The sequence below is a fragment of the Drosophila takahashii genome, chromosome 3R, assembly GCF_030179915.1.
Source record: "Drosophila takahashii strain IR98-3 E-12201 chromosome 3R, DtakHiC1v2, whole genome shotgun sequence".
Classification (NCBI taxonomy): domain Eukaryota; kingdom Metazoa; phylum Arthropoda; class Insecta; order Diptera; family Drosophilidae; genus Drosophila; species Drosophila takahashii.
Window position 1 is genome coordinate 26504368 of NC_091681.1, and position 27068 is coordinate 26531435.

The window sequence follows — 27068 nt, forward strand, 5'->3', positions numbered from 1 at the left end:
TGTGAGCGATATATTTCGCTCAAAAATATCACTCAAAGTGGGATTGCATCCGTCCTACGCGGAATTTAACAAAGATTTAAATGTGCTCTTGTAGGTAGAACCACAAAGCACATATTCCGTTAAGAAAAAAAATAAATTTTCTTTGTATAAACCGCTGAAAAAAAAACAAAAAAAAACTTTTTGTATAAAAACACTTTCTGTGGGAATCGAACTCGTGCTTACAGCTCGGTGGACCAACACACTATCACCCAGCCCACATGTCGGGTTGGATCTAAGTGGAATAGTTCATAACATCTTGTTAAGTCGTTTTACTAATAAATAAATGACATAAAGTTCTAAGGTTGATACAACTTTTTGTATTTAAGCATACCTCTTGTCAACTAAAAACCGCGTTTTAAAAAGTTTATACAAAGAAATGCCCTTCTTTTATTAACTCGATGTGTTCTCCGTGGTTCTACCTACAAGCAGAAATTTAAAATTTTGTAAAATTCCGTACAGAACGGCTGCAATCGCACTTTGAGTGATATTTTTAAGTGAAATAATATCGCTCACATAATAATCATTATTTCTGAGCGATATTTTTTTCGCTTACAAAATAATCATTAAATGGAGATTTTTATTTTTTCACTTATAATGATTACGGTCCCTGGATAAAATAATTCTTAGAATCAAATATTAAACTTAGCTTCCAAACAGATATTACGAATTTTTCCCTGTGTAGATATATCCTATATATTTCCTATTATATGGTCAAATGTGGGTGGTGGCTGCTTGATGGCGTGGTTTGGGTAGTGATGGTCGACAAGCGTGTTTATTGTTGTTTATGTGCCATGATGCTTTGCCCACAATTTGCAGTCCTCAAACTCCCCTTTGATTTTCGTTATTCGTTTCCTTTCGGTTCGGTTTGGATTGGTTCGGTTTGGTTTTCTGTGGGGCCTTTGTGATTGCCTTTGTTTGGCGTTGTTAAAAAACATTTATGCGCCATTATCAAAAGCAATGCGACACCCACACACATGTTGCTTATTGTTGTTCACGAGGTTATAGCATTTGATTATTGCCGGGGATTAAGCTATAATTGCGTATCGCATTTCGGTTATTTGTTTTCATTCCACGTCCGAGAATCGGTTGTTGGCTTCGTTCGTAGTGCCAAAGATATCGAAATCATTAGCGGCTGCAATATGTTTTGATGATACCCGGTAAGACCGTAAGCCCTTGCATTTGCCCTTTAGCGCCGTATAATGCATAATCTTGATTTAGTGGCCGAAAGTGTGTCGCCTTAAAGTGGAAAGCCCCGAATTTTGGGTGAACTCAATCAGGAAACCACACAAACACACACAGACCCCAAGCGAGCGCACACACATAGTCACACATGTACGTGTGTAGCAGCTGGAATCGGTTTGAAAATTTCAGGCATATTTGGCAACGGGTCATTAAATACGGAAATTGAGTCAACAAAAGCCAAAGACGCCAGGAAAGGAGCAGGAAGGATATATACAAGCCACTAACACACACGCACTTCCACCCACACAAGCACATACAATTGGGTCCGTAAAAATAGTTAACATATTAGGGATATGAATTTATGTGAAATCGTTAGTACTCATCTACAAACTAATTTATCAACGTTTTAACTCAAAATAAATAAGTAAAAATTGGAATAAATTAAAAAATGGAATAAATATGGCTTAGAGATTTATCACAAATTAGTTTTGAATTGAATTAATTTTTTCCAAACACTATTTTGACCGCTGCTGTGCTAAACACACGTGAATAGAGGGCTCTATACACACACAAAAAACAACAACTCGGAAGTTTTATTTTTGGTCTGCTTCGGATCGCTGGCAAAAGTCAGGCTACATAAAAGATGCCCCGAATCGGTTACTTGTTTTTGTTGCTCCAGCCCCAGCCGCCTGGCTTTTGATTATGTAACCCTCGGTTTTTACCCAAACCCGACCCAAACCAAGCATAACAGATGCAAACCTCACGAATAATTGCCGGCGAGCAGGGGCGAAGGCTGCCTTCGATTGGCTGCCAATAACAGAGCAGGAGCAGGACTTCTCGGCCAGAAAGGACTCGCATATGCGTGTACACTGTGCATGTGTTTGTATGAATATATATATGTATGTATGCATGTGCCCGAGTCAAAGGTTAAACTAAGCAATGTGTTGATTGTGGGTCAAGCGTGAAAGAGGTCCAAACGTATTTGCTGCTACTATATTTAAATTGTTGATTTTGTGTAAATGCTTCACTTAGGGAAAAATCAACATTTATTGGATTAAGAAGGGATTTTCAAAAGATTTGGTAAGGAAAAGGGGTTCAGTAGTATGTGTTAAATTTTGTTATTTAACTAATTTTCTAATTTAATTGATTCTGAATATATTTCTGCCCCAACACCGAATTATTTCCAGTGAACTGATGATGTTTTCCAAGTCTAACCAACAGCTGAACACACTTGTGAAAGTGGCGCTCCCCCAGCATCTCCTCTCCGCCACTTTGGGCCCCGAAAACTTCCTTGATAAACAAAGCAGTCTGAACTAGACAACCAGGCGCACCAATTATGTTGTACAAGGCAATGAGAATTGCAGGAGGTTGCTGCCGACGACGAATTACTCACCCACCAACTGAGTTATAATTGAAATAATTGCTGGTTATTTGGAACAATCAGCACAGCAGGTGGGCGGCAAACTTTGCTCGCTTGTCGGTGGTTTGCTTTAGTTTCGGGGATAGTTTACCCAAACCACTAAAAATTCATTTACATCCACACTCCCGTTGCGCCCGCTGTGTGCCAACAATTGCTCATTAAATACTGGGCATAACTTATCCGTCGGCAGATAATTGCGGCCAATGGCACTGGCTTTCCGCATATTCTGGTCAGTAAATTCGTTATCTTTCAAATATTTGCAGTTGCCTGCAGTTCAACTGAAAAATGTAATCGAAGTGGTGGTGTTTATAAGTCCATTGTGGTTGATTGAATTACCCGAAAAATATATGTTTCTACTGCATGAAAACTTTTATGATTTCAAACTTTTTTAAAGTTAGCTTTTTCTGATAATTAAAAGTGATCAGAATTAAAAAAAAAAGTAGAAAACTTTTAGGAATGAACAAATTGGGTAGCACCTTTTTAATTTTTAAAAACACATTTGGTGAACATATTAGCTTAGATCCACAGTTGAAAGGGTTCATTGAACGCAAACCGCAAAACAGCGATGCGTGATTGCAATGGCGTCCATCGTTGTCGGGGAAATTGGGTTAATTAGGTGGTCAGAAGGGCAGGTGCACAGGGCTGCGAAACGCATTGATACACTCCCCAATTGTCCTGGGCTCACTGCTCGGCTCGCCTTGGCTCACTCTCAACAAACGGAAACACCCATGGCAACGACGACGGCTCCAGCTGGAGTGGAGAGTGGCGAGGTATGCAATAAACATAATTAAAACGCCTTAAATTCACGAAACAGAATGCCAAGAAAATTAACTTTTCAGCATTGTTGGCGACAATTTCATGCAAGAACTGCCGCCGCTGCAGATACTCGCCCCACGGCACAACAGGCGCAATTAACATATTTTATCAATCTTTTTTTCTGGCCCCGCTGCCAGCTCCACTTACGCAATTTAAATAACTCAAGTGGCAAACGGCGCAAAAGAGCAAAGGACACTCGAAGCCGGGAAGCCGGTAGGGCAGGAGGCCGAAGGAAAGGGGCTCCCGAGGTCCACGGACGTATGGCGAAGTCACCAGCCCCATAAACACATTAACACTTTGCGTATGGGTTGGGTCTTTTCTGGTGGGACGTTGGGTGGTAAGGTGGTGGGGTGGCTGGTTGCCAGGTGAAGTGCTGGCGGGTCAAAGTTGGCCAGGCAACATTAAGCCCGCCAAGTATTTTCATTTTTTCACATACATCGCTGATTCGTGCACTGCGGAAAATTGGAAAATGTGGCAAATAATTCTAGATTTATTGTTAAACAAATCTAGAACAAGAAAAAATATTTTCATTTATTCATATTTAAAAACTGACTAGTAAAAATGTAGGAGAAAAAGTTATTATGTTGAGAACTATTAAATTGAAATCGAAATGGGTTACTTTACAATTTTACTAATTTCAAGATTATTTGTGCTATATGTGCTATTTTTTCACGTGTGGCTTGGTAGGCCTGTGAATCGGCTGGCAAGGTCGCCTAGCAGCGGCCAACTCACGCACTTGGCGGATAAACAGGATCCGCAGGATATGCGAGAGGCTGCCACATAAATTACACTTTAATTTTGGAGCATTTTTGGCCACGGCTTATAAATCAGCCGAGTTTCGGCGAACGCGACGACGCCGACAGCTGGTTGGTCCTCCGCCGGATTCTCTCCGGCTGTGGAAGGCTGCTCCTCCGGCTCCGGGTCCGGGTCCTCTTGGTCCTTGGCTCGCCCCCCTTCATCCCCCTTCCTGCTCTTGCGCCAGGCCACTCGCAATATTGAAATTTCAATTTAATTACATAGAACGAGGACCCGACCTCAGGCCCATGTGCCCGCAAAATGAGCTGTCGTTGTGGGTCAAAAAGAGTCAGCAGCACCACCCAATCACCCAACCACCCAGAAAACGCCAACCGAAAACAGCAGGGTGGACCCTGTTAGATCTGCTCACTTGAACTGAACTGCTCGGCGGTTTGGCTTAATTTGTTGAGATAATTGTGCCGAAATTATATTATTATTAAATTCGCATCCGTTAGTCCTCCTCCTTTTTTTCCATGCTTATTATGAAAATTGGATTTCAAGTGCTGTGTATGTGTGCGTGGGTGGGTGAGTTTCGACCTTAGTCGGAGGGGTTTCCTTCTCGTTACGTAATTGGATTTTGTGTGAGATTTGGCCAGAGAAAAAAGCAAGTAAAAGGAAAGGAAAAGGCCAAATGTTATTAGCTGGGGGTCAGGGCTGAGTTCTGGAATCGGAATCAGTTCCTGAAATTTTGATGGGCAGTCGGATGAGGAGAAGAAGAGAGATCCTTTCCATTAGGTCGTAGCCTGCAGACCCATTGCAATCCTATTTGTGACTCAAGTTCCGCAAGAAACCATAGAATAACTCAAAACTTCTGCGGCACTTGAGCTGTCTCTTTTTTTTGCCCCATTTATAAATTTCGCACGCTCGGCGAAACGCGGATTTAATGCCAAAATGGGCGTGGCAGCGGCAACAACAATGCACGTTGTTCTCTCTTAACTTTTGGGGCGTGGGGCGGGGCTTTTAATTAATTCGCGGGGCATCAAAAGTGGAAACAGAAGCCAGCAGCGCAAAGATTCAAAGTCAAGTTGCCAGCGAAATCAGCGGAAAAAAGCAAAAGCCAGAGAGTCGGAAAACAAAAATAAATGCGTATGAATTTACAAAATATGATTATGAATAAAGGCCATTCATGCAAAAGGCTCGGCGGCAGACAGAACCGCAAATGTGGGAAAGTTGCCACATGAAGAGGGTTAAATTATGGGCGGCTGTTGGTGGGAGGGGAAGGGGGGCTTAACCGCATGCCGATCATGGGGCGTGCAAAATCAATTTTAAAGCGTATTTAATAAAAGCGCATTTATGCGTTTTCTGCGGCAATTAAGTGCTGCAGATTGCATCCAGCGGGCTGATACTGCTCGCCCTCCGCAGGCGCTCCAAAATTGCTGATTTTGCCCCTCCGTTTAACCCATTGAGAGCAGTTAAAGGAGCGGAGAAATCCGACAAAAATAATGTTAATTGGTTTACTCAAAGATTGGAATCTGATAAGGACTTTAATGTGAGTCTCATTTGTGTAACCATTTTAATTGCTTTACTTTATCAGTAAAATTATAGTTTAATTTAAGTATTTATTTTAAAAAGTAAAATAAATATTTGTATGCCTTTATGGATGCTACTCTTTTTATACCCTTGTAGAGGGTATTATAATTTCAGTCAGATGTTTGCAACGCAGTGAAGGAGACGTTTCCGACCACATAAAGTATATATATTCTTGATCAGCACCAATAGCCGAGTCTATCTAGCCATGTCCGTCTGTCCGTCTGTCCGTCTGTCCGTTTCTATGCGAACTAGTCTCTCAGGTTTAAAGCTATCGCGATGAAACTTTCCCGAAGGTCTTCTTTCTATTGCGGGTAGTACATATGTCGGAGCCAGCCGGATCGGACCACTATATCTTAAGGCTCCCAAACAAATATAAGAAAATTCATTGTAACTTTGTAGGAAGTAGGCGTTTTGATTCTTGACTACTTAAAAACAAAATTGAAATAAATCGAAACGCTGAATCTGGAATCCCTGGAACTGCACCGAGTGAGTATTCTTTTATCTACAAGGGTATATAAGCTTCGGCTGGCCGAAGGTAGCTTCCTTTCTTGTTTTATTTATTACCTTACATTTCAAACCTCAGATCAATGTAAATTAAAAGTTATCAGTAGTTTTAGGCACAGGCATGGCCCACTTCCTTTTTTTACGACTGGTAATCAATGGGTTAACCTGGCTGTCGCAGTAATTAAGCTGATGTGAAAATCTTTGACTTGGTGCGAACACAGCGAGCGGGCAATTAAATGTTCAAATGTTCCACCCGCCGGTAAAAGGAAGAGCTGGCGACTTAATTCCGTTGTACCGCTGATGACATCACTTCATCGCACCGCCTCGGAAACATAGCACCACTAGACCATATAGCTCCATATAGCACCACCCCCTGGATCAATGTCATCGACTGCAACGACAGATTTATGACAATCCGAGGGACTTTCGCCCATCTGGGTCTCATGCTCACCTGACAGCTGATGGCCCGTTGGAGCCCCGAAACTTTGAAATCAACATTTCAATTTGTTGGCGGCTGCCGCTCTGGCAATTTGGTGTGAAAAACTTGTAGCTATTTTTAAGTCATCAGCAGCAACAAAAACAGAAACAGCAGCAGCAGCAACTGGAGTTGCCGGCAATTTTTATTGCCCATGTGCTGGGCATGTCTTCGTGCCAATTGCGTCATGGCAGGCGAAATGTGTCAAGTGAGCGGTGACTGATGTGGCGAGTAACAAGGAGTAGTCGCACACTGAGGGAAAATGATACTACAGAACTTTAGAAATGTTATGTAAATAGTGATTAAATGTTGTTCGTTTTTAACGGTTATGTTTCTGAAATTCCATTAGTATACCTTCTGGAAAAAAGTTGGAATATATGGATTCTCAAAAAGAAATGCTGCTTTTAATAGTTTAATAATAACATAGCGATGTGTTTTGGTTTTGGAATACCCCAAAGGCATAAGCTTTACGTTAGCCACAAAATCAATTAAAACAGCCTAAGCGTGAAACAAAGGGAATAATTTCAACAGACTAAATCCACTGTGTTAATTCCTTTAAAACCAATTATGTTAAATTGAATTACAGAAAGATAGTAAATTAGTCAGCTGCAAAAGGTGAAAATATATTATTATACCAGGAAATAACTTAGGATTTAATATCATCAAGGATTTTAATGGTAGTTATTTAGTTTAGAAAAATCCTTAAAATCTTTAAAAGGTCTTTGGTAAATCCGCAAGTAATTTGCAATTAAGTTGGAATTCTATCAGTGCAGCGGTACAAGCAACACCCTTTTCACAATCCCCTTTCGAGTTGTGTTGCATGCAAGAAGCGTGCATAAAAATGTTCCATTCAAGCACTGGAATTAAAAGTAACGAGAGCCGCGGTGGCAGGAGTAAAAACGTAAAATGTAAGGAAGCCCAGGAGCTGGCACTCGAAATAGCGTTGGCTTTATTCCGGCAATTATCTGCGACAGTTAACCCCACACAGACCCACTTGGCTGTATGTAGTATGTATCTATGTGAATTCTTGGCGAGTATATAGCCGGCTCTTGAGCCGCTGTCATTGTCAATGTCTCCAGACAAATGCGCCTGAGAAGCCTGAAATGGCGTAACAAGCGAATGAGTTTGAGTGCCCATCCCCTCCCATTCCCTCCCCAAAGAAGGCGGGGGGAGGGGACAATAATTTCCACGAAAAGTGGGTGGTTGGGCTGGCGTTTCCCACGCAAATTCGCTGCACGCGCAATGCTAATCTGCTTTTAATTAAAACCAACTCGCAATGGCAAAATGTCTAAGAGGCTTCCTGCCTTCAGTTAGCTAATTGTCTTTTGTCATTTGTCTTTTTGGCCAAAAAATATGCCAGCGACAAGCGACAGTTACAGTTACATATGTGGAAATTCACTCGGCCCAAATGACAATTACAATACAAATGTTTTTTGGCCTGACAGTGACTGTTTTGTTCTGGGCCACAGAGGTTAAACTCAATAAGTGTATCAGAGCTAATTAAAATGAATGGAATTAAATACGATGACAAAGGGAAGCAGACAATTAGATGAAGGAAAGCGAGGAACGATTCGATTTTGCTATTATATTGAATTTATTTTTGTTTCCGAAATAGAATTTATTTCCGATCTAAATTCGATTAAATAATAATTATAATTAAATACACTGAAAGTTAGAGAACATTATAAAAGTTGACCGCAATTATTTAATAGGCTTTCCAACCATTTAATGGATTGGTAAAAATAAATGGCATCATTTAATTTCCCTGTCCTTTGTTTGCCAACTACATCCGATTTACAAATAATGATAAATGGCAAAATATTAGGTAAAATCAATCAAACCTTAAAATCGGATAGCACAAAAAGGCCAAAAACAGCACAAGCACATAAAATATGTCAAACACAATTAATTATAAAATTCATAAAACAAAGCCACAGGCATAAAAACAACAGTGGAGGCCATAAAAGCGTCAGAGAGGGAAAAAATCCATGAAAAATGCGACAGACAAAATTATCATTCATAATAATTTGTACAAACAAACAGGGAAAAGCTGAGGGAGAAGGGATATGTTTGCAACAGTAGCCTAGGTAAACAAAAGAACTGGGGGAGTGCGATGGGGCAATAGAATGCTTCACGCCGAGGCAACAATTACAAAAAATGATGTTTTATTTAAAATACCAGACAGAAAACAGCAAACAGAAGTGTGCGGTGGGGAGAGCAGGGGGTTTCGGAGGGGGCCGAGGCAGCAGACAGGGAGTAAAAATAACAATGCAACAGCAGTGATAATGTTGCCGGCAACACATGTTTACAGCAGCAGTCAGAACCGCAGATACAACAACAACGGCTGGCAGCAGACTTAAAATCATCCTCTCCCTTTCCCCCTCCCCAAAAAAAATGTCAGACGCCTGTGCACACATTTTAATCAATAAACAAACGTGAAAATATGACAAACAAATTAATAAAATGCAGCAAACGCCGGCCCCAGACAATGACAAAATATTATAAATGAATCGGAGGGCCCTTTGTGATCGGTGAGGAGGGGGGGAAAAGTGGGAAAATACCGGGGAAAATTCGGGGGGACAGGTCTATATATAGAGCCGCAGCCTCCATCCCCTTTCCACTCGTCCGTCGACTAATTGTGACAATTCGGTCTCACACAAAATGGCATAATAAATGTTGAGCAGAGGAAATGATGTGTGAAGTGCAGGCCTTTATCCCCCTTAACCCACCACTCCGCTTAACCCACTACTTCCCGTTCCCGCTCCCCATCCAGCAATCGATGACCAAGCGGAAGTGATTTTTGGTTTCAGCGCACGATTTTCTGTCAGCTGGAAATGCATGGAACAATGCTGATGCTGCCCCAGCAATTAGCCAAACTTTGCATGCACTGAGGGAAAAACTTGGTATACAAGGAATTTCAAATAAAAAGTTAGGGACTTAAAATTTCAAATACTGAATAATTACAAAAAAATACATTTTACGTAAGTGTTAATGAAAAAACAATAATAATAAATGATAACTTAATAAAGCATTTTATTTCTTATGTTTAAATCCAATATAAAATGTATGAAATAACAAAATATTAAAAAGCGGAATCGCCTTTTCAAAAATTGCCAATTAAAATTATAGAGAATTTCTTTGTACCTTTATAAATACAAAAAAAACGTTTGCATCAAGTACATTTATGCAAAAAAATGTGCCAAATAACCAATAAAATCTTAGTTCTACATTTCATTCTCATAGTTCCCTTTCCATGCAGTAGTTGAGAGTTATAGAACAATTTTGGGTGACATATTTCTCCATGTGCGAACAGCACCAATCGCCCTTCTTTGTTTAGAAAACAATTGCTGAACAATGCCAAAACAGGAAGAGCAGAACTCTTTTTTTTTAGGGCCATACTCGTCGTTTGAAGGACTGGCGGCAAATGTGCGGTTTCCTGCAATGAAGCGCATAATTGAGCATTGGGGGAAAGTCGTAAATAATGCAAAACCCGATTGCTGGTGGCCGATGAAATAACCAAATCCAAATTGGATGCCTTCGAGTGGACGGCCTGCTAATTAGTCCCTGGGTCGCATTTTTGTGCCCCCGAGCGATTTGAGAAAGGTCATTGGGCATGGGGCATGGATACTTCCTATCTCGGGTCCCTGAACGCATAAATCAATCCCGAAAACGGTCGCGGCACGTGACGATCGCCGGAATTTTTATTTGGAACTTTGTACACTTTACGAGACAGCAATAAAATTAATATTTCAGCCTGTGTCAACAACTAATTGAGGCATTTTCTGCCCTTCTTTTTCCACTATATTGCAGGGCGTAGTTTTGGAACAGCATATGAAGTAATTAGGAGTCGCACTAAAATCGCCCATAAACGTCAGAGGACAAACATTTTCGCGGAAGAACAACTGCAAGACATTGCCATCGACGTTTTCCAGGCAACATGTTGCCGGCAGACACCCTCATCTACAGTCGCAGTAGCAGCAGCAGCAGCAGCGACAACAGCAACATCAACTGACAGCGGCGGCAGCAACACCAACAGACAGCAGCAACATTCGAGCATTCAGTCGCAATTCTGACGATTGCGTGACGCGTTCGCTTCCCGGCAATGAAAGAGATAAAAACTCTGAAGAAAAAAGAGAACGAAACAGTGTCGACGACGAAGTTTCAAGTAAAAAGTATAAATTGAAAACACACAAACAACAAATCAAAATACGTAATAAAGTGCGTGCCAACTGTGAACGACATTAAAAAAAAAATTTGAATAAATTATTAAAGAAACTTTAGGAATAATATAAATTAGCATAATTTAGCAAGGATTTGCCAAGACAAGCAGACATTCGTTTCGCACTTAATTAGTGTCTAAAAGCGTTGACAATGTGGCAGACACTATCAACTTTAAGCACATCACTCAAAACAACAGCCGCAGCGGCAACAGAAACACCAGCAACTTGCGACTGTAGCTGCAAGTTGGAAAACGCGGAAATGCAAAGTCACATGTTGCCATCAGCAGACATCGCGACAACAGCAATGCGTAGGTGTTGCTGTCGCACGAAAATCACCCGCAGCAACAGCAGCAGCAACAGTAGTTGCAACTACAGCAGCAACATCCTGCAGTGGCTATTGCTGCTGTGCCTTTTCTGTGGTAAGTAGAAGCCGGCAAATGAGCCATGGTCGAGTGCAGTAAGTGACTTTTAACAAAACGCGCTTAAATGTCTCTGATTTAGTGCGCCACGCCCCGGGGGCAAAAACCATAGAAAAAACCAGGGATAAAGCAGGGAAGACAAACCGCCAAACCAAAGTGATATAGAGATGTGCTGAATGAAAAAACGGCTGCAGTTTTGGCCCTTGAATAAGATATACAGGGGGAGAGTCGGAAAAAAATAAATAAAAACGCTCAACACAAATCAAGATGAATTTCCGTGCATTTTTGTGCAGATTTTTGTACAGCTTTAGCCGAAAAAAAACGCAGAGACAAACACACATGGGCAGCCGAAAAACCAAACAAAAAAAATATAAAGGAGTCGGAAACCAACACACAACGCTTGGTTTTGGGTTCTTTTTTCGCTACAACTGCCACAGCAGCAAAAAATGGCTAAACAGCAAAGAAAAACATTTGAAAATAGCGCCAAGAAATGGAAGAAGATTAAATGGCAACCGAGGGGGGACAATGGGGAGGGGGATGTTGGGCGGTACGTCAGCGCAATATAAATTGACTCGTGTTTTTCATTTAAACGTTTTCGCCCCCATCCCATTCGCTTTTTGCTGCCTTCAATAATTCGACTGCAGCAGCAGCTGCAGTTGCTGCCACTTAAACCTGAAATTAACTTTGGCCCAGGAAAGTATGCAGCGAAGGAACATGGCAAATCGGGCTACGTGAGCCGGCCCTACACGTATGTGCTGCACTGTACTCTACTGTATGTACTGTATGTCTGCACTTGTGGCGCTGTGCTTTCCTTTTTTTTCGTGGCCAGCTTTTTTCTCCGTTCCTGTATGGCTTGATTATTTCGTTTGGAATTGATGCTGCCATCAATTATAGAAAACCACAAAGAGGAGCCAGACAGCAGGATGGGAAAAATGAATCCGGTTAGCAAGGCACCAGAGTCAGATGAGAGTACATTGAACGAAAATTATGCTAATTTGTACAGCATTTTTAATGAAAAATTGTAATTGTTTTGTTCCAATTAACTTGCTAAAATGTCTCTTATTAAGAATTTTATTTTATCACATTAAAATCCTTGTAAAAGCTGAGAATATTGGTTCGTATTAATTATATTAAAATCTATTCCAGATTCTGTTTTTATGAAATTGATTTCACCAGATTTAAAATAATGTTGAACATAATATTTTTGGATAAATCAGCCTCATCAGTCACTCAAACTCTTCTTTTTGGTATGCCCGCAACGAGATATTAATTTTCCGATCTTATTACCAAATTTGAAGATCTAGAATTTCCCTGTGAAAATCCAATTTTCCCGCTCAGTGTGGTCCAAGAGTAATGGACAGTTGGCGTGCAATTGAGTTTCCATTGCCGCTGGCTGATTGGTCGGTCGGATGGCTTTAAAGCCATCGCTTTGTAATCGATGGTCCCGCAAAAGCGCTGGCCAATGCTAAAATAAACCGAAATCAATTTGGTTAAGCCCCCGACGAGCAGACGGCAGACCCACCGACCGCCCACTTAACTAATCAGGATAAATAAATATTTATAATTAATTTAAAATATAAACAGCAGAGCGCCCGGGCAGCGCAATTAATTTCGGTTAGTTGGGGGTCCCGGGGGAATGGAAAATGAAAGGGGAGAGCGAAGAAGTGAAAGCGGAAAACTTTCATTTTGATAACAAGGCAAACAAGCAAAGTGCTCATCGCCCAAGATTCGGGCATATGAATAAATGACTGAATGCATGAATAAGCAATCAACAATAATGGCCCGAGATGCGGAACCGGGCTGGAAGGAGTGGGTGGTGGGGTGGTTGGGGATGGATTGTGGAGGTGAGTGGTTGGAAGATGGGGATTTTATGAAAATATATGCACAGATCGGGGGTGGCCATGGTCAAGAGCCAGGAGGTGCGAACGGGATGCCCAGCTAATGAGCCAAGTCATCAGGTGTCGACCAAGTGGGTGGGGAAGTGGATACCGGATCCAGGATGACGGGTGGTTCAAGGTGGTCGAAGGCAAGCCCCGGTGGATGGTGAACGGCGGAAAGTAAAAGAAAAAGAAATGTGCGTGAGCCTGCGCGTGCTTAATGAACTGCAATCAATGGCCAGTGCCAGTCGATAAGAAACCTGAAAGGCGTCCGATGGTGCGTGCAACATGGTGTTGACCGCAAGTGCACACACTTATAAAATAGGGATGTACAAAAAAAACAATTGATAATATCGATATGCTCAGAACAATTATTCAAATATAACACTTTAAAAAGTCAAACTATTATCTTTATTATTTTTAATTTGTACAAAAGTCTTTACAATTTAAATTTCCATTTTACTCTTTAAAATCCATCTTAATTCGAGCTTTAAATAGCAAATGCCTTATAGCAATATGTATTTATTTTTAAAGTCACACGATTTAAAGGAATTTAAGTCTAAAATCTTTATCTAAAATGTAATGATGTTGCCGCTTGGCCTGAGTGCTTATCAGACAAATTGATAGCCAGTGATTTACAGAGTCCCCTGCCCAAACGCATTAATTACGCACATTTTGTGGAAATTTATTTAAACCAAAACACCAAAAGGGGCAACCACGTGGGGAAAGGACATCACTCCCACCCCTTTCGCTTGCGTGAATCGGTTTTGGGCGTGAAATTGCCTTCAACATTTAATTACAAAAGGTTCGTGCGGTGGTTTATTTCTGGCTCATCACCGCACTTTTGTGCCAACCGATTTCCCACCACTATTCGCTGCAATTTGTTATCAGAACCCAAACACGCACCTCACCTGCGGATTCTCTGTCTTTGTTTACCTGGTCTGGTGTGTGTGTGTCTGGTGTTTTCGGGATAAATTAAAGGGATTAGCCCAAGAGGAAGCTGCATGTGTGTGCCGAGCAATTAGCCACAAAATCAATTTTACACAAAACAGCCGAAGTAATCAACGCCTTGAGCTCGAAACAAAGCGAATCATTCCAATCGGCTAGAACCATTATCGATTGAAGCCTCTCTCCCAAGGGGCTTGTATTAAATTAAACTACACATGTGTGAACAAAATAATAAACCACAACAAGAGGAGAAACAACTGTAGTGCCACGGGTATATTGTCAGCAATAATGGTAGCAGCATGGAGTCTTTGCCTTTTCTCCGGCTTTGTGCGCCAACTGTGTGATATAAAATATAATTGAATTGATATGATATGAGGCATTCGAAGCGTCATCCTCCAGGCCCGAACAACAATGGCCACCCACATGGCATTTATTTTTATGTTTATTGGCTGCATGCAAATGCGAAGCTCAAAAGTCGGAGATGATAGCCCTACATATATAGTTGGGGAAGATGCGAAGTCGGATCTGAAAGCACATGTCCTGTGACAAGCTTATTGATGACTGTTGGCCAAATGCAGAAATTCTTTCATACAAAAGGGAACCAAATAAAAAAAGTAAATGTAGTTGAACCGCCTAGGGGGGTAAAAAAAATGATCAGAAAAACATACAGGCAAACAGAAAAAACTGTCTGGCAGAATTCCTTCATAATTAATATTGGCTATAGACAGATGAAAGAATTTAAGAAATATACAAATAACTTAATACATTTATTAGATTATATTATCGATGTCTTTAATCAACAAATTAAATAGAGTGCAGAAATCTCATTAAACAAAAAATATACACAGCATAAGAAATATCAGTCAAATAAATGTGAATTTCTATCCAGACTGTCGACAATATGATTCATAATTAATCACAATCTATGCATTTCTTCTCTCCCCCCTCCGCCCAAAATAAGAGAATATAATTCGTCATGACGAGCTTGAGTGCATTAAAATCCCCTAAAAACATTCAGAGTGTAGGAATTAGCAATAAATGTTGACCGAAAATGTTAGTTGAATGGCAAGTTTTCATAACGCATAAAAACTATAAAAACTTTTCAGCATTTCAATTCATAATTCAACACATAATTATATCATGCCGGCTTTGTCTATCTCCACTCGTCCACCCGTCCACCATGTTCTCCCCACTCTTTCTCTGGCCATATCGCCCTCTCTTTCTGTCCATTTCGGACTGTGGCCAGGCGAAATATGTCAGAAACTTTTCAAAACTGTAACAGCGCCAATTTGTCTACAAAAACGTTGACCGTAGACCACTCACAATCCCTTAAAACATTTGCCCACCCACTTCAAATGTAATTTCAACGCCAATTTGGTTGTGTAAAATTTATGCTAATATTTCCATGCTCTCTCCTTGTCTAATATATACCGTTGTAGTTGCTTATGCATTATGCTAAATAATTGCGAACATTTTTTTCCGTTGCGAAAGTTATACGTTTTTGCTGGAGCTTTTTAGTATTTTGTATAGCTGAAATATGGCGTTAATTATCACGAAATGCCACAGAATATATATAAAAATACATATATATTTTTTGCCCAAAGGCGTTTGTATCTGTTTGATCCTGTTTGTGTGTGTGCAACCACGCAATTTATATTTTTGTTAATTTTGTTCATTTTTGGCCACGCGTAATTACATGAAGAATTCATGCGTAAAATTTTGTTATTGTGTTTCGGCGTCGTAAATTGTTTAACTTTAAAACATTTATTGGATGTTGGCCGTATCATCCGAAAAACCAATTTTCACTGCTCAAATGGAAGAGTGGGAAATTTTTTAAATTTGTGTGCAAAGCAATTGACAGTGCAGCTAAGAGAACAGAACTTACAAAATAACATTAGATATGTAAGTGGAATTCAGGGTCTAAAAAACCATAAAACAAAAAGTTATACTGTGAATCGGAATTTTCATTTGCTGGAAAAAAGGTTGAAAAGCGAGCTGAGTTGCAGACAATAAGTTAAATTAGTTTCGGTAGTATCCCAACATCTTATCGCTCTCTTGTTCTTCGCGTCTGCCTGTCTTTATGACAATAAAAATATTACCCATAAATTATCACAAGTGAGTTCATCACATGGCTTGCACATTCCCGCATTTTCCACCGCTTTTCATTCACTTCGAGTGCCCCCAATTCGCATGTCTGCAAAAAGTTCGTCTGGCTTTAGTTTACCAACAGCTGGTTCCGTCCCGTCCTCGGAATTTTACCCAGAATCCCTGGATCGGCGGCCAAAGGACCCCTTCTAAAACCCCCGAACCCCCTCGCCTTTACCGCGCTCATTTGTAACTAAATCTGGGCGAGAGCAGTGGCAAAAGTTTATGAGTGTGCGGGCTTTCTACATATGCCAGGGGCGTAGTCATGAAAATGCTTAGGGGAGTAGACCAAAAAGCAGTCAGTAAAAAGGAACAATGTGCAATGTTATATTCTAGTATTTCGGTTTAATAATTTCCAAATCCAAAATCATTGACTTTCTTAGTATGTAATATTCCGAGATAAAATAAAGTGTCATAACAAGGATAAAGGGAATTCTTCCATCCCCACAACGATACCCCTGGCACGCAGACATGCATGCTTGCGTAAATATATGAGTGTTTGTGCAACTGCATATTGTCATAATGGTGAATGCATGATATATTGAATTTTGCAGTCAATAAACGTTTTATGATCACAGCTGCACATATTTCACAATTTTCCTCTCTCGCTTTTTGCCTCTTTTGTCATGGAAAAGTTGCATAAAAGTTGATGGCGTGGGGTGGGCAGTGGGTGGTGATGAAGAACAAGGGGAAAATAAACCCGTTGAGGGCAATCGAAAAATTTAAGGTCATTATGGGAAACATGCCGCGTTCTCTGGCTTCCAATCTAAGGGCTAAGCTGCTGCCGACTGACTGACTGACTGGGTCCAAGTTGATACAGATCCCTGGCAATCCATCGAAGGGCCATAAAGTTCTTCCAGTCGCCAGGCCAAATCACTGCTGACAAGAATTCATCATCAATGCCTGAGCCCTCGTTTTTTTCACCATCGACATGTGAGAGTCGGCAGGAGGCACTTCAACTGCAGGGGGGCCAACGTAAAGCTAAGCCCGGCCTAATTTCCAAAGGCAAATGGCCGCAGGCTCAAACTGCAGAGGCAGGAGTGCGAAAAAAAATAGTAGACATAAAATGAAACGAAGACAACACAACACAGGAAGCTGTCGATGAAAATGAAGATGAAACAGCAGGAGCACTGTTGTAAAAGCAACAAGCTTGAGTCGAGCGGATATTGAGCCAAGCCCAGCAAGCAGGACAAGAGGCTGTTGGGGGCAGTGCAAGAAAAGGACACCTAAATTGGAAATCAAATCCGAATTTATGTTGTATTTCTTCGATTAGTTATGGATCTTAAAAACATTGCTACGAATTATATTTATAAAATTCCTCAACAAGAAGTATTTAATTTTTTTTTTTGTTTTATTTTATATTGGTTTTTAAATGTTTTATCTGGTTCATCAGCCTTTAATTTTTGTATTTTATTTTGCAAGGCCTTTTCCTTGCCTTTGATGTTCTTGTTTCTTTCAGTGCATGGGCATTGATTATGCTGCGTTGCTATCACGATTTCTATTTGAAACAAAGCACAGGCGGAAAAATAGCAGTGCGAGGGCAGGGCAACCAGGAGCTGGGGCAAAAAAATGGCAGCAAAGAGGTTTACAACTTCTCGTAAGGCGGCTTAAACGATTTGCGAGTTTATGGAAAGCCAAACACACTCTCAACGCAAACACACACGTTGAAGTCATATGGCTGTGTCTGTGTGTGTGCCTGTCTGAGCATGTGTGGGTGCATGTGGGTGCCGAGGATAAGCGGCGGGATCGGGGGTCGGGCATATTGTAAAACAAATGGAAAATTGCTTTTTGATGTAGTCAGTCAACTTTGCCTTGCCGGCTGCCTGCTGCCATCATCGACAACGATGACGATGATGGGAATGGAGATGGAAAATGGGAAATGGGAAAACGGGAGTGGAAAACGACCGAGCGATGAAGATCAGTGCTGAAAGCAAAAGCAGCTCTTTTAAAATCGGACACTGTCAAAATAGTTTAACAGGTCAACAAATTTTCAATCGGAATTATACTATTTTCAATATTTTCTTTTCTATTCAAATATGAAAAATTTTATAAAATATTCTTATAAATATCCTTTCAAACAAAATTTAAATGTTCAAAAAACAATCGATTAGTAGTAAAAAAAAACATTCCATTAATACCTCACAACTACAACTTTAAATATTTTGTAAGACATATTTTTACCAAGGAAAATAGAAAATAGTTTTTTGTGGGACTTTAACTCGAGGAAAACATTGAAATTCTAATGTGTTGGCCTGTATTATTAAATCATTATAGTTTGTTGACTATTTGTGCTTGCCAATATTTAACGATAAACACAATATGAAGCTGCCAGCACTGATGAAGATGGGTTCGTTGTTTTCCAGGCTTTAAGCGCCCAAGAGTATGCTGCACTTTCAGCGGCTGCAACTCTTAATCCCATGGGCTTTATGTGCGAGAGCCAAGAAAAGGACCACGATGATGATGGAGATGACGATGACGGCGCAGCCACTGTCGCCAGATTCAATATTGCTCCACGCTCCTGGACGGCTATGCAAATGCGTGTGTGTTGAGCCAGGGCAGAAGGCTTTTAAAATAACAAAGGGGCCGACAAATCTCCCCTTAAAATTGAGCCATATAGGCGGAGCCCTCTATTGTACACTCTGAAAATTTCTTAACTCGAATGAATTTTTTTCTGAATTTTCAAGATGATCTTGTAATTTAACTTAATTGCAAAAATATGAATGGAATAAGATAGCCAGTGATTCACATTTGCTTCTATTGGATTGATATTTTTCACAGAATTTGTTAATAATGCTTTTCTCACTGTGCACTTAAGCCTCAACTTTTATGACACCGCATCCACTGGAATAAATTTCATTTTCCTCTTCAGATTTCGGGCAGGCGGCGCTGCGTGACGTGAATCTGCTGGTGGAGCCACCGGCGGTGCGAAAGGGTCAATCGGTGGCCCTGCGGTGCGACTACCAACTGGAGGAGGCGCCCCTGTATTCCATTAAGTTCTACCGCGGCCAGATGGAGTTCTACCGCTACACACCGGGCGAGTATCCGCACACCAAGGTCTTTCAGTTTCCCGGCATCCGAGTGGACGTAAGTTGCTGTCCTTGCGAAGTTCTGGCTCATTGTCTGTATTTTGGAATTTTCCCCACAGGAGAACGCCTCCAATGCAACCATGGTGCTCATCCGCAACGTCAGCTTCGGCCTGACCGGAACATTCAGCTGCGAGGTCACGGCGGATGCACCGCTCTATTCCACCGCCACCGCCTACGCCCAGCTGCAGGTTGTGGGTGAGTATCTGCCGCTCTGAGCATTTGAGCATCTGAGTATCTGACGGGAACTCACGGGGCATCTGACAATGACAAACAGATCCTGTCTCATTAGTCGCAGGCAAAGGCGTGACTCGAAAGTGCGGCGAACAATGGGCAAAGCTGCGCCCTTGTCGCTCCACTGGCAGCAATTAAGAGACCACCCAGGTCCTGAATAAACACTTGTGAACTTGGGGAAATAGTGATTTAAAGGGCAGATGGGTTTGTTATTGAATACAAAAATATTAAGAATGCTGGATACTAGAAAATACTAGAATCGGTACTTAAATTAACTTTACACTGAACCTCAAATTTATTTCTCATATTTTTTATATTTAACGCTTTCAGAACTACCGGAAAAGCGTCCCAGCCTCTTTGCGGAACACACGCGTTATGAACCCGGCGATATTTTGCGTGCCAACTGCAGCACCATGGGATCTCGCCCTAAAGCTGACCTTCGTTTTAGCATTAATAATATTCCTGTAAGTAACATAATAATTCAATTTATCAAGTAAGCCGAATAAAGTAAGATAACGTGTCAGGATGCGAAGGATATGACCTCTGTAAATTCCCAAGACCTGGGGGCAAAACGCTTTACAATCGGCAATTAAAATGTCTTACATCATGCCGCGCATTGATTGTTAATTAATGTCTGGCTGCGCCAAGATGTTTGGGCCAAGTGCGTGGGGGATTTGCCTAATTAAACAGCTTTGACTTGCCTAACGGCATCGTAAATCCTTTATAATGGCACCCACCACTCCGTTTTGGGAACATGTGTGGCTTTCGCTTAATCCAGGGCGACGTGCCTCACAAAATTTGTTCTTTATTTATGAATATTGTGTAATTTAATCAGAGCCGAGCGACTGAAATTCAGGGACTCTCATCTTACCTACTTAATTAAAAATTTCAAGTCGAAGCCCAAACAAGAAACCGCAGGGTGGAGAAAATACCCCTATGGGCAAAATGAAGTCAATAAAGCAAAAAAGGGTTGTATGCATGGGTTTTGATTTGATTCTGCGATTTTCCCTTTTTGTCATTTATCATAACGATGTGAAGGAGAAGGAGAGGCTCAGCAAACAAGTCATCTGCATATATACTTAAACAGCTAGGTTCAAAATTGTAGTACCAAAGAAAGATTAAGAAACAGATTTTCGTTACATTTTATTAATTGTATATTTTATCATAAGTAGGTCATTTTATAATGCTCTAAAATATTCTATTCACCGAGTACTTAGAAGTACGAACCCTTAATGGAACATTTTGCTATATTTATAACCGCTAACGTCTAATACATATGCCCACGATATGAGGCCCCAACATCATTAGTCATCCGAGGGCGCTTCCTTTTCTGCATCAATTCTGCGAGCGCCGCTAATCAGTTGCATAAATCAACAAAGAAATGCTTCTGGCAATCGTTTTAAAGCCATGCCAGATCCCAATTCTTTGACCTAGCCCCGAAATCCTTTTCTGCTTCCTTTTGGCCCGAAATGTTATTAATCATAGCCGAGACATAAAATAAATTACGTTCAACTTGTGGCAAAAACGAAATTGCCGGACGGGCCAGTGGACAAAATGGCCAAAGGACAAAGGACAATGGCCAACGGTTTTTAAATGAATTTACGAGATGAACAAATTTTCAGTTGACACGCCCGCTGAACGAATTCAACTTTTCTACGATTTCCCAGGGTGCGGGCAAAGGGACCAACAACACAAAAAAAGAGCCAAGAAGAAAACTTATTAAACGCTTCATAAATTTTTATATTATGTCTACCCACATCATCAGACATAACGTGTCCTCCTCTGTCCGTCTGCTTTGTTTCTGTCTTTTCTATTTTCCCAGACTCTGTGTATGTGTGTCTTATCCTGTCGTTTTATATCTGTCGGCTGTAGTCTACTTTTCGGGACTCGCGCACACACATGCTACCAGAACTCACATGCAGGCCGTTTAACATTTTATCTAGACTTCTTCGCAGCCAACTAATGACAAAAGCCGAGACAAAAGTACGCCGCTGCGTTTGAGGATTGCGAATAGTAGGGCCTCGTCTCCCCGTCTGTCACATAAAATTTTATACCTACACGGGGGAAAAATTCACAAGAATCGGTCATTAATTTGGTATATTCCAATTTGGTGTGGGTTCCGTAAAAAATCGAGGTATGGTAAACGAGACACCTAAATCGCTAGTAATGGCAGCTAAAATATAAGGTGCCTTAAAATATAAAATTATGACTGATGAAACCTCGAAGTACTAGAATATTTCTTTCTCTGCACACCGTGTTTATGTTGCCAGAGAAAACAACAAGCGGATAGCAGAAGGATGGCATATCCATTCCGGTGGCAATGGCCGTGCAATTTAGTTTCATATGCCCGAGCAGTAGATGCCTTTTTGATATTGAATTATGATCTGCCCGCTGGAGCTGTTCTCGCTCTTTAAATTAGATAGAAGGCCAGGGATAATGCTCTGTCACACAAAACAATGCCATAAATAATTCCGAGCTGAAAGCATTGACCCAGCACGTGTTGAGTTCGAGATTAAAGCGCTGCTCGACGATAGATACTATACGTATGTATCCACATGTGTGTGACCCACTGCGTTAGAGGGGCGAAAAAACTTTAACGACTCACATAATTTGTTAAAAAGTTTCTGTCATATTAATGGAAAAGTAGCTCCCAATGTGTTGGTCTTTTTTTTGCTTTCACCCGTGTTTCTTTTATGTGGGTGATTCGAGGGAATTAGTTGAGATTAGGGCCCAAGACTGACCATTAGACGTGCGGATTTGTGCGGCCATCGATTTTTGATAAATTATTTATTGAGCACAGAAAACTAAGGACATAATTAAAGCTTGGCTTACCCATGATTAATGGATGCCCCTGTCTAGAAGGAATCGATAAAAGACCAAGGGACCAAATTAAAGGCAGAAATATTTAAGTGAAAATAACACAACTAATTTGGGGAACATATTAAATGCAACTTCGCATTGTTAGTACTAAGATCGGAAATATATTGCTGGGTCTGTATTTTCCACACAATTTACATAATCCCATCTAGGCAGAAATTATCAAGACGATATTAATTGCCAAGCCATCAAAATAGAGTTGCCCAGATAGCAGCAGCCCAAAACACAAACGCAAACAAACTTTCTTGTTTGAAAACAATTTGCCGGGCCGAAAATGTGTAGGCCAGCAAATGCCAAATGCTCATTTAATTGCCCAGGGGCCGAAGGTTGAGGGTTCTCGATGCCATAAAGGTAAATCACAAGAAATATGAGGGTATTTTCACTTTCGGGTCGCTGCCTCAGCCACATGCTTAATTAAAGCGCTTGGCTTCTTAAGAGTGTCTCGTAAATTACGCGGCATTAAATCGGCAGAGCGAGATAGCACATAGCACCAGAAAGAGACGGAGAAGGGCCAAAGGAAAGAGAAAGGGATAGATAGAGAGGCAGAGAGTGCGGCAGGGCAAACTGAAAATGACTTTTTATGTCGCTGCGTCTGGGCTTTTCCGCTGCCAGCATAAAAATAAAAATAAAATTCAAATAAAATAAAAAGGATAAGCCAAAAAACGCACAAAACCCAAAACAAAATGGGGGAGTATGTGTTTGGGCGAGATGCTTTTCTGTGCTGTGCTGTTCGTAAAAAGGGTTAAAAGGCGACCAACAACAAAAAGCCAGCGAGCGCTCGGCAATAAAGCGCTTTTGCTTTTAATGTTGTGGGCGAGTGGTGGGGAAATGAAGGTGAAGAGATCCTTGAGAGCCCTTGCACAGGAAAAAATAAGAGCAAAATATAAGAAAGTTCATAGCAAAAATATTTTTAATTTTTAATTAAAAAAAAAAAAAACTAAAAAAAATATTTTTAAAATCTCTGAAACATGCATCATAAATTAGCATAGCACTTAAAATATTTTCCACAATAAGGTTACTTTTCTAAATAGACAAAAACAATTAAATTTTAATTTGATATATAAAATTAAATTTAACATCTATTTAGTTATTTCGAGAACTTTAATTATTTTATCAAAGCTTGTATGGGACTTTAAATCAAACCTTTTCGCCAGTGCACCCCCTTAGCTGACCCAAATTCCTGCAAAACCCGTAATATCTTACACCTTTTTGTCTTGAAGGGGGCCAAAATACATGCATAAGTAAATGGCGCTCAAATGAGTTTGTAAGTGGAAATGAAATGCATATTTATTGTATTTAAATTGCCAGCAAGTTTTCCGGCGCATCTTTTTCCCCGGCTTAGCTCAGGTTGTCATGTGAACTTTGCGGGGGTGGGGATGAATCAGCAACAGGACATGCAGCAGAGCGGAAATGGCAGCACGAGCGTTTTCAAAATGGCGCCTGCATTTCCCGCCATCTTTTTTCTTTTTTTTGCAATGCAACAATGGACGATGCGCCATTTGCGACTAAAAGCATTGCACGGCAGTTTAGAGTTTTCTTTTCGCGCCAAAAGGAAATTGTGTGCGAAGCAAAAGAAGAACTCAGGCAAATGAAGCGGAAAGCTCGCACCGGAGTGTCGCATATGCATGGAAAATATCTGCATACTCGTATACGTGTAAGCATTAAATATATACACATCAGCAGTCAAGCTTAGGCGCTGCTGTTGGTGTCATGGCGGAAATGAAATTTTCAGCGCTCCTCAAAAGGCATCAAATAAACAGTTTTCAACGGCAAACAGCCTTCAGACGGACAGTCACAGTCACACACTCGCATACACTCGAACAAAATGCCGGACACTTTGGAGAGGGGCGAAAAAAAGCGAACCAGCCAGGCGGATGAGTGAATAAGTGTCTCTTGATGTTTCTGTTGTTGCCATAGTTGTGTGTAACATTGAAAACTCGTTTTTAAATGGCAATGGCCAGCAGCAACAACAACAGTAGCGACAACAAGAGCAACAACATGGCCAACAACTCGCCACAAGCAACAACAAAAATATGACATGCCCATGTCCGTTCGTTTCGTTTCGTTTCGTTCGCTTTCAGTGTCCGTTTCCTTGCCTCGCAGCTCTCAATGCATTTTCCATGGCCAGCCCAAAAAGCTCAGCACACTCCTCAGCTGCACTTGGCTTAAATTCGAGCTAGATCTAGATATATTCAGTTTTTAAAATACTGTTCTAATAATAAGTTCTCGAATTTTCTTTTTCGATGATACATTTTTAGAATTGAAACATTTTTTTACCAACCGAACACTTATTTAGATCATATTTATTCACCTTTTAATAGTAAATTTTTGAAAATTCGTCTTATATCTTCACCTAAATTTGTTCTCAGTGCACTGGTCAAAGGATTGGTCACTGGCAAGCAGCCATGGCCGCAAGTGCAACATGCTTGTATTAACCCCACACACACATATATACACAGACAGAAAAGGGGGCGAGTTGGAGAAACAGACAGACGACAAATTGCCATTCATATGCAGTTGCACAAAACTCGATGCGAAACTCTAGTGCTTTTTTTCCTCATTTTTCCCTTTGCTGCTGTTATTTCTCCTTTCTGCCTTCATGTTGGAACATTATTTTCGGACTTGTGTAAAAAGGAGTGACTGCAGAGGGGTTAAGGGGTGAAAGGACGAAAGGGAAAGGGGTGAGGGCGTCGGAAACGGAAGAGAAAATCAGTTGCAACTGCAATTGCAGTTGGAAGCACGCCATGAATAATTTAAAGCATATTTTAGTCTATGTAGCGGCATTCGATTAGTATTCAAAATGACAAAAACCCCATTCGTTTTGTGGTTAAAGCTAAGCGATTGATTTAATCGCTCAATCTATACAAAGAAGAGTTTCTATAAAATTCTTATATTTAATATACATAAGTCTTAATAATTTTTTATATATTTATTTTCCTTTTTGCGACAGGTTGGCACAGAAAATACCCAGTACATTCTATCGGTTGGCCAGCTGATTGCATCCCGGCTCAGTCTGAAACTGCAGCTGCAGGCGATTCACTTTGGGACCGGCCGCAGCGGCCAGTTCGCAAATGGTAATGACAGCCGCCGGACCCTCACAAACGCAGCTCACCTGATTAGCCCAGGAAGACTCGTCCTGCGCTGTACGGCGCAAATTGGCGATCTCTATATGGAGTCCAAGGAAATCGATTTGGGGGCACCGCAAAAGGATCCGGTGCCGGCAAGAGGTAAGCCACAAAAGCATAACTGCCGACCGCCTCGAAGTAGTGAAAGAAAAAATGGGCAGAGATATAACTACTTAAAAGCTAATTAAAAAAGAACCATAAAAGCATTCTGAATATTTAGAAATGGCTTAGAAAGCTAAATTTCATTTTTATAATATATATAGATAATTTAATAATAATATAATAAAATTTAATAATTTAATTAATTTATTATAACAGATAATTTTGTAATACTCAAAATCGAATCTTCATAAATTGTTGGCAAATTTTTTAAGGAAACTATAAGAAGAGAAATATAGAATTTTCAAAAACACCTTTTTGAGGTATTTCTGCTAGAATCATAACTTTAGTACTACCATTATTTCTCTCTGTAAAAATGCATCTGATTTGCCATTGCAGTGACGCTGTCGTCGGGAACCGGACTTCGTAGCTTCTTGGAGACCTATTTCGCCACGTCTTCGGCCCACAGCGAATGGCGGGGGGCGGCGGGGGGCGTGGCCGTCTGCCTGGTCACCATGTTGGCCCAACTAATTACTGGTAGCTAAATCGGGGGGTCAGTCGGCCGGAATGCACGGACTTGGATGGACTTGGCGAGTGTGTATGGCTTATCGAACAGCGATGGAAATTAGGGAGCTGCCGGCCGTAAACTGCATTATTTATCTATATCGAATGCAATTTAAATTATACACACACACACGCACCAGTGCAGATGAGATGTCCGTGTGATTCCCGGTTAAGCTCACACATCCTCACGTAAACCCTATGTAACTGTAAATATTTGCTTTAATGATGTGAACGGATACACTTAAATGAACTCGCACTCACACTCACGCGCTCACATACACACAAACACGCGACTAATTGTTAATTAATGGATTATTTAATGACGCATAAAATATTGGATAAAATATTAATGTTTCATTTGCATTTAGCTTCAACCCAAGCGAATATCAACTTAATGTTTAAGTGTAAATCGTTGAAACGATTTAAAAAAACCACAGAAAATGTAAACAACTGAAAAATGCCAATGTCAAGACAAAACCAAAAAAAAACATTCAAACCAGAATAAACAAGCAGTAATAATCAACTTTGTGTGGCTATTTATTAATGTGGAACTTAATGGGTTAATATTTATTTTAGTATAAATTTCATAAAATTAAATTATTTTCGGCATGTTAATGTAGGGGTTTTTAAAAAGGGAACAATACAATTAATATTGAAAAGTTAAAGGTATTTATTTATATTTTTCTAAAATGAAGTTTTTTTCTTCTTTTTTTCTG

At 40.6% G+C, this 27068-nt stretch overlaps 1 protein-coding gene across 1 annotated transcript in view; it reads left to right on the forward strand.

The window, feature by feature from the left end:
• beat-IIb (beaten path IIb) overlaps nt 1-26866 on the forward strand; it is a 46757-nt gene extending 19891 nt beyond the window's left edge. Inside the window, exons 2-7 of the mRNA XM_017139900.3 lie at nt 10572-11400; nt 19240-19454; nt 19516-19651; nt 20018-20151; nt 25515-25791; nt 26188-26866. Of these exons, the coding sequence (XP_016995389.2) occupies nt 11133-11400; nt 19240-19454; nt 19516-19651; nt 20018-20151; nt 25515-25791; nt 26188-26333 (1176 nt within the window). The 5' untranslated portion in view covers nt 10572-11132 and the 3' untranslated portion in view covers nt 26334-26866. The remainder of the gene's footprint in view (nt 1-10571; nt 11401-19239; nt 19455-19515; nt 19652-20017; nt 20152-25514; nt 25792-26187) is intronic.
• Nucleotides 26867-27068: the final 202 nt, after the last annotated feature.